The sequence below is a fragment of the Octopus sinensis genome, linkage group LG2, assembly GCF_006345805.1.
Source record: "Octopus sinensis linkage group LG2, ASM634580v1, whole genome shotgun sequence".
NCBI classification, from domain to species: domain Eukaryota; kingdom Metazoa; phylum Mollusca; class Cephalopoda; order Octopoda; family Octopodidae; genus Octopus; species Octopus sinensis.
Window position 1 is genome coordinate 113,089,057 of NC_042998.1, and position 18,099 is coordinate 113,107,155.

At 38.1% G+C, this 18,099-nt stretch overlaps 1 protein-coding gene across 1 annotated transcript; it reads left to right on the plus strand.

The window, feature by feature from the left end:
- Positions 1-250: 250 nt before the first annotated feature.
- Positions 251-16,847, plus strand: LOC115225659 (testis-specific serine/threonine-protein kinase 4-like). Its single transcript, XM_036498980.1, has 3 exons — positions 251-531; positions 3,947-4,248; positions 16,028-16,847. The coding sequence occupies exons 1-3, from the start codon at positions 357-359 to the stop codon at positions 16,613-16,615; spliced, it is 1,065 nt and encodes a 354-aa protein (XP_036354873.1). The 5' UTR covers positions 251-356; the 3' UTR covers positions 16,616-16,847.
- The last annotated feature ends 1,252 nt before the right edge of the window (positions 16,848-18,099 follow it).

Genomic DNA, 18,099 nt, shown 5'->3' on the forward strand with positions numbered 1-18,099 from the left:
GCGCCGTCATTTCTTCAAAATACAGAAAACCATCAACAACATCATCATCATCATCATCATCAACAACATCACCATCATCTCCATTATCATCAAAATCATTATCATCACAAACAAATTAATATTATATGCTCTGTCTTTCAACCTCTAAACAATATGAGCCTTAAAGATGCGTTTCTATTTTTTTTACGAGAGCTCCAAATTGTGTTAAAATATTACGTGTTTTTGGTCTGATTTGTAACGCAGCCGTTCTCGATATTTTCAACAAACGCTTTACTTGTGAAAGTCTTCAAATTATTTTGATTTAAAGCTGATGCCCTAACCGCTTCAGATATGTATTCGTTCTAAATATCTTTCCCATGATTGGTGGCATTAGGAATCGGGCTTCCATGAAGAAGCATCAAAAACATCAACCCAAGCATGTTGACCCGATGAAAACCGATTCAAAACGGAAAGAAAGAGAAAGACATTACTGTTGTGTAAGCAACAGAGAAGTACTGTCAAAACGTGATTATGTGGTGTTGAAAACTCTAGGTAAGCAACACGAGTAACTAAATCTCACAGATTTTAAAGTTTTAAGCATATACATTCGCACATACACACATACATACATACATACATACATACATACATACATACATACATACATACATACATACATACATACATACACACATAACACACATACTCTACAATCGTACACACACACACACACACACATATCACACACATACTAGACATTCTCACAAAATGTAAAACACATACTTATTTATTCATACATATACGAAGCCAATGGCAGGAACCTCCACGCAATAACTCACCGTGCTAGAAATTGAGCCGAATCTCCCTCAAATCACTTTACTGTTTTAAAAAGGAAAGTCTTTGAATGTTATTCTAGAAAAAGACAGTGGTCATATAATGTTTTTAATTATATAAATCTATTCATCAGGGACGACTTGAGGATCAGCATCTACTCCCTCTCCTTCTCCTCTCTCTCTCTCTCCCCTCTCTCTCTACCTCCCTCTTTCCCTCTTTCTCCGTCTCTTTCTCCTGCTTTCTTACCCTCCCTCTCTATTTATGTGCCTTCTATGTCGAAGATGATTTCAAAGTTTCAGGTTTCTTCATCGATGTTATTGATGTTTCTGTTTCTCATGATAGTACCGCCTGATATTTGATACGAATATTTGATTATAAAATCGGCGCTGAAGCTTCAGAAGTTGCCCTCGTCCTAAAAGTCGTTGTCGATCTCTTTCCTTTCATATGGCTCTTTTTCTTCCAACATGTTTATATTAAATGTGATCCACACTAAGTCTCCACTTTTGTATGATTGTCTCCAATTCTTAAAGTCTTCAACTAGCTTTCTCCATCGTTAAGTTAAATGACGAATAAGGATATAATCTTTATGAAGTCAAGAAAGTGTTTTAGGAATAAAACCCTTAGGTGTTGACTTTTTGCAAGTTCAGAGTACAGGATCTGTATGGAAATTATTGCATCCAGTATCCTTCTTACATGCCCTGGCTGTCGGAATCGATGTTTTTCAGCGGTGCTCTGGATTCTCATGGCCTTTGTTCTTGATAGTAGATCGTTGCTTGCGGCTTAGTCAACACATATGATGATCGGTAGAAGTTTTGTTTGCTGGAATCTCTCAGTTTGACATATTTGATGCAATCCAAGTCTCACAATCTCAGAGAAGTGAAGTGTAAAGAGTATAAAGTGTATAACAGACAAAACTTATTTCGAGTTTCAGACTATAGCTGTGAAAGATATGATGTGAGAGATCTCCAAAGGATTCGTGGGCTGCTCGCACACGGTTGGTGAAGTCATATTTGAATGAACGGGAGTTAAGCAAAATGCTACTGAGATACGAAAAGGATAAAACGTCTTCAACTGGGTCATCAGGGTCAGTAATATAAACAGGTTTCTTTTCTGCTGTGAGTGAGTTTTGAACAAAAGTCATCATTTTTGACATGGTGATAGTGAGGCGTAACATCGCATTAGCGCGAACAAATTACTGGAGGGGATTTATAAATCGAATTCAGTTAGAGATGAAACGTTATTGTTTTTCGTATATTACAACTCGTGGATTATGACCGTAAATGTATTAATTTTAGTTTGAAGTCGTAGTAAATTGAGAAGTCCTCCTTCGTATGGATATTGAATGGTAATTCCAAGTTCGGATTCACGGTCGATTTTCATCAGTACAGCAATCATATATATTGAAAGCGTGGTGGATGCAAGTATACAGCCTTCTTTAAAACTACTGTTGATGTTGAATTCAGATAGAAGTTAAACTCCGTATGACACTTGACTTTAAGGCCATTATCAAGTAATTTATTCATTTGGTTAAAGTGGTATGGACATACGAATTTTCCGAGTACTTTCCACGAGATTTGTCTCGACACTGTATCAAAGGCTTTAAGCAGATCATAGAAGATGAAAAACAAGGTCGGTTTCAGTTGTTTCCTTGCTTTTTGCTGAAGTTGTTTCACAGTAAAAATTCTGTGGGTCGTGCTCTCTGAGAATAGAAACTGCATTAGGACTGATAAATTTACCCATATCATGGTTGAGTCAATTCAGCAATATATGAGACAAGATCTTACCAGTTGATGATAATAGAAACATCTCTGTATAGTTTCCACAAATACCACAGTAACCTTTTTAAAGATTCTCAAAATATTGATATACTTAAAGTCATTGTGGACATATTTCCATTCTCATATCTGTAAAATTAACAGATGGCGACGAGCTTTGCAAGATCTTCCCTTTTTATACAATTCAGTACAAGGAAGGGCTAGGAGTTTTGTTGCCACACATCTGGCAAATGACAATGTCCAGTTGTTTGAGTGCTGGGAGTGTTGACGGTTTGGAGATGTGATAAGATCGATATGACAGTCATCAGAGGCAAGTGGTGATACCATATCACCACTTGCCTCTGCACCGGTTTTACGTTGCTTTGTTATCTATCAAACTATTACTGTCTTAACAAGTTCTTAGATGTCATTGATAGAGCTGAAATTTCTATATATGCTGTTGAACAGCAAAACTTTGGGTGCTACATGCCTTATTCTACGTATCATTGTGTCACCGCTTTGATATCACTTTGCCTTCATTGCACCATTCCATAGAAGCAGTTTTCTATTGATCTATTCGCGCACTGGAGCAAGTGATACTATATCCAATGTGCCGAAATTGCAGTGGTCTTCAGATAAAAGGTGATGAACAAAAACTTGTGCCTAAGTTTGTTCTTTTTTTGGGGTGAGTGTATAAAACGTGATGCCAGACAAACTGACTTATGTGCATTTGAAAGCGTTTGCGATACAGAAACGAATACGAAACTACTATTCTGAACACTAATAATTCTGAATTATTTCTAATATGTACACCCCACCAGTACACTACTAACTTTTCATTAGAATTACCATCAGATTCTTCGATTAATGCCTTATCATCGAAATATTCTACGCACAATTAGTTTCTGTAGTGGGGTATTTTTTGTGTAATGTAAGCGAGGCCGTCTTAACTATCAGTGATAGTGATCTACTTGTTAATAAGGTTTCTAGACTGTCGGCATTGGTTAGACGTTGCAATTAATTATCGTAGGATGAGTAGTATACTGGAATGGACGGATATTTTTCTACGGCATTCATTTTGACCAAATGTTTTATAGTAAAAAGCTTTTAAAGCTATATTCATACAATCAAAAAGGACTATGGTGGCTCTGTATTATTAAAAACTTAAATGAATGTAAATGACACTGAATATTTGCAACACAGTAGTAAATATGTAAAATCCTAAAAGTTGTAGATAATCAATTCTGCCTCTCATTCCATGATTCTTATGACATGCTCTTCCAACCTCTAGATAAGAATGCATCATAGAAGTTGGCTAAAATGCTTAATCTTTCCCCATTAGATTATACAACAATGAAATAATTGTATATTTCAACTAGGTTATGGTAGCTTCTCGATTGTGAAATTGGCTCGCCACCAATGCAAGAAACCTGATTTAGTGGCCGTTAAAATTATCAGCCTTTCAAAAGTTCCAGTCACTTACCAAAAACATTTCCTGTCGAGGGAACTGGAATTCTGGCCTAGACTGGATCATCCACATATTGTCAAGTTTTGTGAAACTTTCGAAGAATTAGAACGAGTCTATATCGTCCTGGAGTATGTTTGCAATGGAGATATGATGTCTTACCTCCAGAAATTTGGAGCTCTTTCTGAGGCAAAGAGTAAAAAATATATTAGCCAGGTTAGTATTTTCTTCATTTCCTTTCTTTGTATTCATTACATATTAACTAATCAATATAGAAATTACTGTAATGCAGTAGTTAATGTATGACCGTATGGCTAAGAAGATTTTTTTTTTTTTTGCAATCTTACGGACCCGGAGATAATTGAACTGCAGTGTATCTTGGGTAAAAGCTATGGGTCGTCTCAAATCTTGTGTGGACACAAAACTTTATAGAAGACCGTTAGATGTACTGTACTTGTTTGACTCTGATCGATCAGACCTACGATCAAAAGCATTCCCGTCACGACTATCCAATTTTCCTTTTGTGCACAGAACCCAAGATCACATCATCCAGTCCGGGTTTTTTTCAAGGCGATAGGGTGCTAATTAGCTGTTATTTCTAGTTGGTCGAGTGAGTATGCATTGGTTCATCGGTGTAATGTACATGTTTTCCAGTGATAAACTTAATCTGTCAAAATTGGATCAGAGAATCTATCACCCATGTTGACAAAAGCTTTCGCCCATTATCGGAACGTCTAACCTCAGAGACAAGCTTATCAGGACACTAAAGTTTCCTCAAAATGTTCTATAAGATATTTCTATTCGCAGTATCAAAAACCTCAGTCAAATCCACAAAGACTTGATACGGGCTTACCTTCTGCTCAGTGCATCTTTCCTGAAATCGCCTAACAGAAAAGATCGTATCCGTTGTCTCCCTAGCATTTCTGAATCCACACTAAGACTAAGGGAGGATCTTATGAGCGATGTTGTTGAGAAAACTAACCAGCATGATCCGACACAACACCTTGCCTACAACAGAAAAGATATTCTACGGAAGTTTCCGCAGTCGTCCTTCTTACCTTTTCCCTTCAGGCAGCATCAATATTAATCACCTTGGCTGGAGGACCCTTCCATTTTTTGGGCCTTAGACTTCAACATGCTAAGCCTATAAATACATTTGGCGCCATACACTATTCACTGTACACAAGTGGGCCGCGAGACAACTGTTTGAAAATTTCGTGTAGATGTTCTCTTATTGACCAACCTAAGTTTTCGAAGCACCACTTCTGACCGACACATTGAATTTAGAACTTTTTTTTTATTTTAGCTTTCATGTTTACATAATTTCAACGGTTATTTTATGACAAATGTAAAACTAGCTCATTCATATTAGACTCTATGGACCTGTTTCTCGTTTCCTGTCTCAAATTGTTCTTTATAATGCTAATATCGCTTTCAATCAATCAAAATCCATAACCTGTACAAGCCGCAGGTGCACAACAACAGATGCAACCTTCATCTTTCCCGATCATCAACCAGCTTCATATATTTCATTATCTTCTTTCTGTTCATTACTTGATATTTCTCAGCTACACAGCTTTCTTTGTGGTCTTCCAATACGCTTTTGGCAAGGTGTGGATGTCAGGACATGAGCATATTTACTTGAGCTAAGTTGTCGTGGTGTCAGGTCACTTCATTTTCTTCCTTTTAATATTTGATTGAAGAATTTCGAGATTTGCAATCTTCGCACTACTTTACATTGAGATTATTAATTTAGTCTTAGTAAAACTAGTGCTTTCTAATGATATTCTTATATTTTGGTCTTCCTGCTTCTCTAAAATCTTGAAGGAGTCCATTACAATTTTTTGTTTTAAATAAATTTGAAACTTGAGCAAAAATCAATGGACTATGCTAACGCTTTAATCATATATTCTAGGTAAAGGTAGCGAACGGGTAGAATCGTTAGCATGATGGACCAAATGCTTTGCAGCATTTCATCCGGCTTCTGAGATCAAATTCCGCCGAGATCGACTTTGCCTTTTATCCTTTCGGGGTTGAAAAAATAAGTACCAGTCGGGCACTGGGGTCGATGTAATCGATCAGACTCCTTGAACAAGAATTTCAGGGCTTACATCTTTAGTAGAAAGAATTATATGTTTTAAATGAATTAATTCACATGAAATCAACTGTCGAATCAGGGACTAGGCAGAAACGTTAGAATTCACATCTTATGATCTATGAACTTGTTCAAATATGAAAAGTTTACTATCATCAAAATATTCCTTCAAACGGGGCACTGGAGTTATCATCATTTATACATCTGTTTTTCTATTGTGGCATTGGTTGGACGGCTCCATTTTAATGCAGTGTCTCTCTACTTGTGAGGTCCAGTAGTCTGAGACTAGGCCATCGCATTCACTTGCTCCCGAATTTTCTTCATCTTCCTCCTCCGAAGGCTCCGTCATTACGGCGTTTAACGCTTTTTATGTAAATCTTTTCTTTGACCGTTTATCTTTTCTTCGTTTAAGTCATTAGACTGCGGCCATGCTGGAACACCGCCTTGAAGATTTTTATTCGAATGAATCGACCTCAGTAGTTTTTATTACTATTTTTTAAAGCCTAATACTTATTCTATCGGTCTGTTTTGCTGAACCGTTAAGTTGCGGGTACGTAGACACACCAAAACCGGTTGTCAAGCAATGGTGGAGGATAAACATGCACACAAACGCACGCGCACACACACACACACACACAAACGCGCGCACACACACACACACACACACACACACACACACATAGAGAGAGAGAGACATGTGTGTGTGTGTATACATAGACATATATATATATATATATATATATACGACGGGCTTCTTTCAGTTTTCGTCTACCAAATCCACTCACAAGGCTTTGGTCGACCTGAGCCTATAATAGAAGAGGCTTGCCCAAAGTGCCAGGCAGTGCTACTGAACCCGGAACCATGTGGCTTGGTAACAGACTTCTTGCCACACGAGAAAAGTCTCCCCATTGAATATTGCCCAAGTTACATTTTCATAGTAAATTTACTTTAGTTTCCTTTTTCCTCGAGTGGTTTGTGGGGTTTTATTTTGTTTTGGAGTTTCTTTTTTTTTTAGAAAATTTTATTTTTCAAAAATTTTCTTATGATAAAGATTAACATTAATAATTAGTCCAGACTTATATTTACATTGTGTCGAATAAAAAATAATAAATTTCTGTTTTTTTATATAGGAGGTCTGATCAATAAGTATCCGGACTTTTGCCATAGTAACAAAGCTAAAGCACGCAGAGTGAAGCTGGTTGGGAAAGGCTGACTCTGCTGTGCACGAGCACTAAGTTTTAACGTTCTAGATCACTTCTGCTGTTTACAGCAGTGCTTGGAATGGAGGTGAGTAGCGTGTGATTGTAGCATTGACTATGACAGAGAAAGTTGTCATGGCGACACCTGCTCAGAGACCTACGCAAAGCTGCAGAAAGTGTATGGAAAGGAGTGTATTAGCCCCACATAAGTGTACGAGCGATTCAGACATTTCCAAGGTGGCCGAAAAACTGTCGATATTGACGAACGTTCTGGGAGACCAGCAACCAGCAGAACTGAGAAAAACATCGCAGATGTGCGTGCAGCTGTGAGGGGAAATCGTCGAATCACCATCCGTGAGTTATCAGAGAATGCACAGATTAGTTACGGTTCAGCTCAGTCCATTATCACTGAAGATTTGGGTATGAGACGCATGTCTGTCAAGCTTGTGCCAAAGCTGCTTTCAGCTGACCAAAAAGACATTCTGGTTTCAGTTGCACAAGATCTCCTAGATTGTGTTGAGAACGATAAAAACTTTTTGAAAACTTTGCGTAGGCCTCTGAGCAGGTATCTCCAAACTTTTGGTAAAAATTTAATGCACGTTCTATGCTCAACTTTTTCTGTCATTGTCAATGCGACGATCACACGCTACGCACGTTACTTCCAAGCACTACTGTATAGAGAGGAAGCGAGCTAGAATGTTAAAACTTACTGCACATGCACAGCAGAGTTCAAGGTCAATCTTTTCCAAGCGGCTTCACTCTGCGTGCTTTAGGTTCGTTACTATGACAACAGTCTGGATATTTATTGATCAAACCACGAACGTGTGTGTGTGCGCGTGCGCATGCGTGTGTGTGCGCGCGTATGCGTGTGTGTGTACCTGCGTACGTGTGTGTATGTGTGTGTGTGTATGTGCGTGCGTGCGTGTGTGTTGAGTAACAGGTTGACTTAGCACCTTATGTTACTTAAAGTTTCGTGAACATGACAAAATACGATCAGTTCCCTGCATATTCGAAAACAAAATGGAGGACGAAATGGCTTATTGTAACAGAGAGAGTGACTTGCATGTTACATCACTGCTTTGTACGTAGCAGGGTACGTAGTGGCTTTTATATTACAGAGTGAGTTTAACATCCGGTAGTCAATTACGGTGACGTGAGTGTAACGACATTTCAGCGACAACAGATGAATGCCGCTTTGTCAGTCAGCGTGTGGTGTTCGATGTTATTGGGTGATGATGGATCATATAGGCCGACATGCATAGCCGGATGGTATGTCGAGATTATCGGGAGCACATCTCAACATAGCAGAGAGTGTGCATCCTTTTCAAGGCCAGAAAATGCTTCAGACACCGTCAACTAATAATAATCCTCGATAAAGATGAAACCTCTTAGTTCATTGCTCCCATAGGTGTGTCAGTGTTGCCACTATACATGCACTTACACTGCAACCAAAGAAAAAGCTACCCAAATAATAGGCATGTAATCACTCACTCAAATCTCAGTCCAACACACTCAAACTCCTGGCCCATGGAGGTGTTGTTTTCTCTCTGAAGTTTCTACCATTACAATAGAACACCTCTATTCCCCAGAGCAGGTATTCCACCTCGACTCAGATCTTAAGGCGTCACTCATTTATCCTTCGTAGATTAACCACTATACCTAGTTCTTCCTTACAACAGTGTGCACCTTTTCGAACTTCTTCCCCACATGTTTTTGTATCTTGCAACACTGTTCCAGAGGTACATTAACTACGTCAACCACACCATTCATGGAGGACTTGCGAAAACCATCACCACCAATCAACCAATCCAATCAAGCAAAAAAAAAAATCTCTACATTAAATCTATCGGACATTTATATAAAAATATATCAGCATAATGTAATGAAAAGATATAAAAAATATCCCTACATAAAACCTTTCACATACACTCAAAAATCTCTACAAAAGTATATCATAGATGCAACCAAGAATATTTCTACATAGAATATATCATACATGCAAACAACTTTCTCTAAAGGAAATATAAGGGACACCCATACAAAAATATATTATACATAAAAGGCACAAACGCTCAGTAAATTATATATATATTACACGCTTGATATCGCTCTACATATACAAACACACAAACACACACACACACATACACACAAAAACACACACACACACACAAACACAGACACACATACATACACACACGTATTACCCTATCCAATCCGCTGTACCACTTCAATTTTATACTCCTTCCTGTAACTTGAGGGTACGCCCCAACATATCCTCTTCACCATCTCCCTCCTTCTCTCTCTCTCTCTCTTTCTCTCCCCTCACCTTTTTCCACCTGGAGACACCTCTTTCTATTCCTCTATCATGCTCTAACTTATCACCTGACACAAACCCATTTTCCTCAGTACTGCTCCCCACCCAGTTTGTCTTAAAATTATTTGAAGGTGAAGATGTGGGTTTGCAAAGGTAAGCCTCCGTGTTTAATCAGGTCGAGAGGGATGTTATCTGGCCCTGGAGACTTCTTTAATCTCATCCGCTTCAGAGCTTGCTTGAATTCATGAAAAATAGGCTTCCCAATCATCCACAGCGGAGGAGGATAATCTGGAATGTTCCTCAAGAAGTTCTCAGCTGCATTCCAGTTTCTGTTTAGGAGGGTGGAAAATGTTTCCTTCCACCATAGGAGTATGTCTTATGCATCGTCCAGGATGTTTGTATTGTCAGATGCTAGAAAGGATCTAATTGGTGTTCGACATAGAAATCTATGAGGTCATCTGCATCTGCATAGCCCTGAAGTTCGGCTGCTTTTTCTTTCCACCAGATGTTCTGTAGTTCTTTTGGTTTTTGTTTGACACTTCAATTTTAGCTTCTGGAAACCGTTTACTCTATTACTTGTTTCAGTCATTTGACTACGGCCATGCTGGAGCACCGCCTTTAGTCGAGCCCAGAGCTTATTCTTTGTAACCCTAGTACTTATTCTATCGGTCTCGTTTGTAGAACCGCTACGTTACGGGAACGTAAACACACTGGCATCGGTCGTCAAACGATGTTGGGGGAACAAACATACACACAAACATATACACACGCATAAATATACATAAATATACATATATGACGGGCTTCTTTCACTTCCCGTCTACCAAATCCACTCTCAAGGATTTGGTTGGCCCGAGGCTATAATAGAAGACACTTGCCCAAGGTGCTACGCAGTGGGACTGAACCCGGGACCATGTGGTTCGTAAGCAAGTTACTTACCACACAGCCACTCCTGCACTTATGTTTTTTTTTTCTTTTTTTAGTCTGGATCTTCGGTCTTGTTCATGAGACAGTCGAGCATTCTGTTTTTGCTTCAGTCAGGTTGTTGATTTCAATATTGTTTTCATCAAACCAGACCTGCTATTTGGTCTTGGTGAAGCTGACGATAGTATTTGCTGTTTCTGTGACTATATCGCGAATCATTAGATTGGTCGTTTACTGGATTAGAACTAAGATCCTGACTTATTTTGGCTTCAAAGGTGGTTGCGGTGTCAGGGTTCTGGAATTTTGAGATGTCACATTCTCTACGAGTTTGTGATTGATGTTGCATTCTTGGTATATTACGAATAGTGATTCACATGCGTGTAGGGAAAAGGCTTCAACCAATACATACATACATCAAGACTTGGAAGGCAACTACTTGAGCAGCATTCCTTGTCTTATAACCTTAAATACATGCCCAGAGAAGTTGCACGACTCTACTACAACATATCATCAGATGAAAGGATGGGCGTATATGAGCAGAAGACAATGCATGGATATGTTAGTAGAAAGTTCCGAGATGATGATAACATTGATCATCAAAGCAGTCTATCATGGACCAACGACCGGATTACTACTTCCCACTTTGAAACAGGGAATATCAACCAAATACCTGTTGCACAAAAGGGGCAGAGATGCAGGAAAAGCAGTAAAGTGTGACAACTGATGCAGACTTTATAGATTTAACACCGAAGATATCACACACATCAAATGCAGTTGTCTTAAAATGTCATCACAGTTTTATTTACTAATGGGACATGATGTTGTGGCTAGGACACTGTATAACAAGATCTGTCGAAAGGATAACTCCGAGGACAAAGAAATAAGAGCCCACAGTATGGTAGAAGCCAGAGCCACTCATAATGAAAAAGTGTACTGATGGAATGTCCCAGTGAAAACCTCAGTAAAATGCAAACACAATGAACCTGATATAACGATTTGGAATAGAGAAGAAAAACCGTGTACAGTTGTAGAGATCAGCTGCCCAGCGGATGTTAAAATAAAACTGAAGATCAGTGTAAAAGAGAATACCTACGCTGGACTATTGAGAAATCTACAGTTATTCTATCCAGATTACAAGTTCAGGTTTATACGTGTAATTATTGGGGTACTAGGATATGCAACACACTGCCTAAATACTAATCTTGAGATATTAGGCTTCTCAAAACCAAGGAGGAAGCTTATTCGAAGACTACAGATCCAAGCCATTACTGAAACTGTAAATATCTGTAAAACTTTCCAGAAGTTTATCATTTAAGTATATTTGAGCATGTATAGATATACAAGTATATGCCTGAGAAGATATACATAAAACAAAACATACAAATCTACACGTATACATACATACAAAAATACCCTGCAGTGAAAGTTGAAATTCCAATGAAGGAGCCTTGAATCTAGGTTAGAAACCGACTCTTTCTTTATTGGCAAGAAAACTTGAAATAAAACTGAATAGTGACGCATACACACACGCGCACACGCGCGCGCACGCACACATAGCGGTGAGGGGCTTCTTTCAGTTAACGTCTTCCATATCCACTTACAAGGTTTTGATTGGCTTGAGGATATAACAGAAGACACTTGCCCAATATGCCATGCATCGTGACTTAACCCAGAAACATGTGGTTGGCAAGCAAACCTCTTACCACATAGTCACGCCTGCGCGGGAAAATTCATTCTGCTTATGACTATTTCATTATAACACTATATTGAAGTTTAACCATATATTAATAATTAAGCTCTTAAATTCAATGGATGTATTCTATAGTGCTTTTAGACGTATGAAATACGGACAATGTGTGTGTGTGTGTGTGTGTGTGTGTGTGTGTGTGTTTGTACACACCAGCATCAAGCGGTGGTGGGGAGGGGAAAAACAAATACATACACACAGATATACATATATAAAATTGGCACAATAACGCAAAACATCCAGACAGTTAGGTGATACAAAAAAAAGGGACAACAAAACATCCAGATAGACGATACAAAGAAAACAAGGACGGGGCATTCGGAGTTTTCTTTCCTCAGTCAAGTTCAAGATTATCTTTGCAATTTCGGCTGGTTATACTCGAGATTGCTCCAATCTGGCCAGCCCCACGGAAAAACTAAGCTAAGAGCATTAGATTCCTTGGAAGAAAGCAGCGAATGTATACGAAAACAAGGACGAAAAAAAACGGAGAATGTTACACAAATACAAATAACATGACACAACAAAAGTTGTCTTTCGACTAAGGACAAATTAAATTAAGCTGGCGTGTGTGGAATAAGATTTGACAGGCACAGGAAGGAATATAGATGTTGCACGGAGGGTTTTTTCAGTTTCCATCTACCAAATTCACTTACAAGGTTTTGGCCCACCTGAGAATATAGTAGGAGACACTTACCCAAGGTACCACGCAGTGACTCTGAACCCGGAACCATGTGGTTGGAAAGCAAGCTTCCTACCACACAGGTACGCCTGCACACTGTGTGTGTGTGTGTGTGTGTGTGTGTGTGTGTGTGTGTGTACATATATATACCAGAGTAAGCAGATGAATGAGAAACAAGGTGGGAAAATAGTACTCAAACACCGGACGTAGAGTAAGATGCTTTATTATTATAGCTGAAAAAACATCACAAAAATATCACAAAAAACTACTACACAGAGCTTCACGTTCTCGTTCGTCGGACAGTTTTGATACACACACACGCACACATATGTGTGAGTATATATATATATTTGATAGAGCAGTTTTTCGTGATATTTTGTGATGTTTTTGCAGCTTTTAATAAAGTATATATATATATATATATATATATACATAGGCGCAAGAGTGGCTGTGTGGTAAATAGTTTGCTTACCAACCACATGGGTCCGGTTTCAGTCCCATGCGTGGCACCTTGGGCAAGTGTCCTCTACTATAGCCTCGGATCGACCAAAGCCTTGTGAGTGGATTTGGTAGACGGAAACTGAAAGAAGCCCGTCATATATATGTATATATATGTATGTGTGTGTGTTTGTGTGTCTGTGTTTGTCCCCCCACCATCGCTTGACAACCGATGCTGGAGCGTTTACGTCCCCGTCACTTAGTGGTTCGGCAAGAGAGACCGATAGAATAAGTGCTAGGCTTACAAAGAATAAGTCCTGGGATCGATTTGCTCGACTAAACGCGGTGCTCCAGCGGCCAAATGACTGAAACAAATAAAAATAAAAAGAATATATAACGATAGAGACGGGAAATATAATACATGGGAAACTTTATTGCTCTCAACGAGCGTTCCGACACATCGTGCGTCGATCCTTTCCTCGCGGATAGAAAACTGTAGAACGACCGTGCGAAGGAGAGGTAACGATGAATGGCTCCTTTAGTACATCACACGGTCGATACAATGAATACAAAAAGAATAAATGAGTACAAGTGCTAGAGGGAAAACACAACCGATATAATGTTAAGAGAAGATTTTATTTGTGTTAATATGTGTGTCTGTGTGTGCGTCATATAAGAATACTACTACTAATAATAATAATAAAAATAATAATAATAATAATAATAATAATAATAATAATAATAATAATAATAATAATAATAATAATAGGCAGGCCGTCATGTATACATAATGTGTATGTGTGTGCATTAAATACAGAGCATAGAAAGAGTCAATAATAGGGCGCTAGAAGAATGTTCAGACACAAGGAAGATAAATACCAGTTCGTAGTAAGGTACACAATAGATGAAGTTCTGTAACAAGAAGTTGAGGCGAAGAAGTAGAGCCGGTTGAGATACATGTCGTGTAAGAAGTTATGGCTACTATGCTGCTGCCGGTCACTTGATACAGGAAGTTCTCGAAGGTTGTATTTTCTGTTAACCATGGTGAAATGATTCACGAACAGTGAGGAAACAGAACCATGTGCGACGGTTGAGGGTTGCTGTGTACGTAGAGAGATGTTGTTGGCGACGGAGACGGAGATTGCCGTATGCTGCTGGTCGAGTGTTGATTCGTCTCCATGTGCCTGTTGTCGCTGGAACTGGCTGTATGCTCTGTGGTCAATAGTTAGACCTTAGAAGGTCTAGAACCAAAGACCTCGACTCGGTGTTGAAGCTAGCATTTTATAGTGAACTGTCGGCGCAAACGGAAGTCCAGAAGAGACTTCTCACATGACCTTATCAGAAGACTGCGACTGGTTGGGTTGCACATTGGCGCGTAACAGAGCAAGAGAGAAATGTGCGCCAATACCAACCAATCAGAGTAGTGGACACAATATGGTCCAAACGGCGAGAGAGAGTCCGCTACAAAACTATACAATTAGTTTGATCAGCTCAAAAGAGATGTTATATATGAGAGAAAGAGAGAGAGAGATTAGTTTTACTAGGATATGTAACAGGATGAATGAGTCTCGATGCAGTCCTCCAACATACTACAACTAGCAGCCAAATCTCCCTTATATTACTCCTTTACTATCTTAAAAGAGGAAGGACACAATATAACTATCAGCACTAGTTATATTTTAACTTTAGTAAAAGGCGGAAGGTTATGATTAGAAAACTATTCACTACATATGTCTGCTTAATCAGGTGTTCTTGGCCTAAGCAGCAACAACAATAGGTACCGATAGTTAATTTAAACCAGTAGTTCTCAATCAGGGTCCATATAAGAAACGGCTAGGTTTCTTTCTCTAAAATGTTACGTAGTTCATACTATACAAGTTGATGTGTTACAAACAAAATAGGAGTGTTGAAGGAGGTATCTATAGAACTAGCTTATAAACATAGAGAGGCTATGAGGGTCTACCAAAGTAAAATAGTGATCAAAGAGATCCATAGATAAAAAAAAATGATTGAGAACCACTGGTTTAAACCAATGGTTTATTTCTACGGTAGTTGCAATTCATAATTCTTGTTGGGCTCTATATGCAAAAAAAAATCGAACACAAAACGCTAAGTTGTTTATTTGCAGTTTATCTACAATTTGTGAAATACTTGTTATTTCTATATGTACCACTTTACATATCTATTCACCGCAGACATCGATGATTTCTTAATATAAAGAGTAGTGTTAATATAAAGCACATGCTTATTTCCTCTTAAATTTCTCCTACCAAAATCAAAGAAGCTGCTTTTATCTGATTCTGAGAAAAATCAACGGAAGAAAGTTTTATTTCTGAGATAGATGAGTTTGTATACCTTGAATGAAAACAGTTTTAGACAGGGCTCTTCCTAACTTCTTGAACGTCAGAACTTACCTCTTCTTTTGGTACACAAACTAAACTTATTTTACAAATTTTATCAAATATTTGGGAGCTTTTTGTTTCTTTGTTTTAGGTTTGTCTTTTTCTTGTACCCTTGTAGACCATCGGTAAGTTATCTAGAATTCTAGAATTTTCCTTAATAATTTTTGACTGTATTATTTTTCTATTATACATAGGTGTGTAAAGCTGTTGATTACTTACACAGCCAAAATATTACTCACCGTGATTTGAAGCTTGAGAACCTACTTTTAGATCAAAACTACAACATCAAAATCACTGATTTCGGTTTCGTAACAAGTAATAAAAAATGTGAATTAAGTCAAACATACTGCGGGACTAAATCCTATGCTTCGCCAGAGATACTTCGCGGCGAACCATATGATCCACGTAAAGCGGATACATGGGCAATCGGCGTAATACTTTATATAATGGGTACCAGCCGGATGCCGTTTGATGAAAGTAGAGGAATAAAACGAATAATTGAAGACCAAAAACGGCTTAATTTGTCATGGGGTAAGACCCATAAGATCAGCCGGGATTGTCGACACCTGCTCAAGCGTTTATTCACATACGCCTATATGAGCCGACCATCGGTGCATGACATTCTGTTAAATAAATGGTTTCATTCTGAAACCAACAGGGAAAAACATGTTGAATATAAAGAGCGTAGAGAAATTAAGGAGAAAGCAGAGGAATTTGATACTATCGATGGAGTGAAAAAGACTAAAGAGAAAAGCTCAGCCCCAAATGACTCAGAGCGATAAAAACAAAACCTTCGTAAAATGTTTTCGTTGCACCTACCTTTTGAATGACCGAGATGCATGTTTCATAAAAGATGTGCTGACTTTATTCTGAATACCGTCTTAAAAACTACTGAATCAAATAGATCCCCTTATATTTACTAAAAGGCAGTGAAGTTTTCCATTAACAATTCATTCTTCAAAAAGCCTTTACAGCTTTATATTTACTGCATCAATAAAAACAGTTGTAAGACTTTTATGATATTGCTATTGTTGTTATTGTTTAGCCCAAAATCGGCCTTATCAAGCAGACCTATGACTGAAGACATTTCAACTGTAACCATTCCAGGTTTTGTTTTGTTTTTTTTTTATTTTTCCAGATTGCATCTAAGAATACTTCATCCAATGTGTCATTTCTTTCTTTCTTTCTTTCTTTTTACTTTTCTTAAGAATGCAAGGTGTAATTTGAGGAACATTTGGCTAGGTTTTCTAATGGATCGAACGACCACATAGAGGCTCTCTCAAGGATTCTGTAAGATGCATATGTTGTTGCAGTGTTCTTTAAATTATGGATATTTGTTACTCAGTAGTCATATTCAAAGAAAACCTTTACCACATGTCTCACAACTAAGGCTGCATTTGTTTAAATGTTTTATTTATTTAATAGTTAGGTTTGTGTTAACATTTAAAATGCAAGGAATATTAAAAAGCTAACTAAACACAATTACAAGGTCAAAACTGTCCTTCATGACGAAGTCAATATAAATACCAAAAAAACATACCTGGAATTGTCTCCTGGAATTACTGAAAAATGAAAATATTAGACATTGACTGATGTTGTTTTGTTTTCCCTAACCCCTATAGTTATTTCTAGTGTGATTTTTAATGTCCTGTGCATTAAATATGTTATAGATATCCAAATATTTAGAAAGTTCATACTGTAAGAGATACCAAAATAACTGCTGATTAGCAGAATCGTTAAAAATACTTGTGGTTAGAGACCTTTATGTCCTGAGATCATAACCTACAAGATTGATAAATAAAAATACCAGTCCAAGTTTACATCGTTGAGAACAATACAGAATGATACCGAGGATATGAACTTTGTTGACATGTCTGTGAGTATGAACGATAGACATGAATATCTGGAAGCCATTTGAGTTAATTGACGTAGGAATACAGCTGCAACGGCGGCAGCAGCAGCAGAAGTTTGTTTTTACAACTTCAAGTTTACCAGTCTAGGACGTATTTGATAAATCAACTCATACATACATGCATGTGCGAGAACATGGGTGTGTGTATATTCATTGCAATCAAGAATCAAAACAGGCTTAATGTCTTTACTAGACAAAAAAATTAAACTACAGCACTCACTAATCATAAATATATCAAGATATAAATCTGGCACCCAGTGATGTTGGTGAAGGCCTTTCCTGGCAACAATTAATTCAAAGAAGAATATTCAGAATATTGATACAATTGCTATGAAGAGGGAAAAGACTGACATT

Bases quoted from the DNA above. Each gene is read 5' to 3' on its own strand.
- LOC115225659 (XM_036498980.1), top strand. From the start codon at position 357: ATGATTGGTGGCATTAGGAATCGGGCTTCCATGAAGAAGCATCAAAAA. The intron at 532-3,946 runs GTAAGCAACACG...TATTTCAACTAG, and splicing joins TGTGGTGTTGAAAACTCTAG to GTTATGGTAGCTTCTCGATT. The intron at 4,249-16,027 runs GTTAGTATTTTC...TATTATACATAG, and splicing joins GTAAAAAATATATTAGCCAG to GTGTGTAAAGCTGTTGATTA.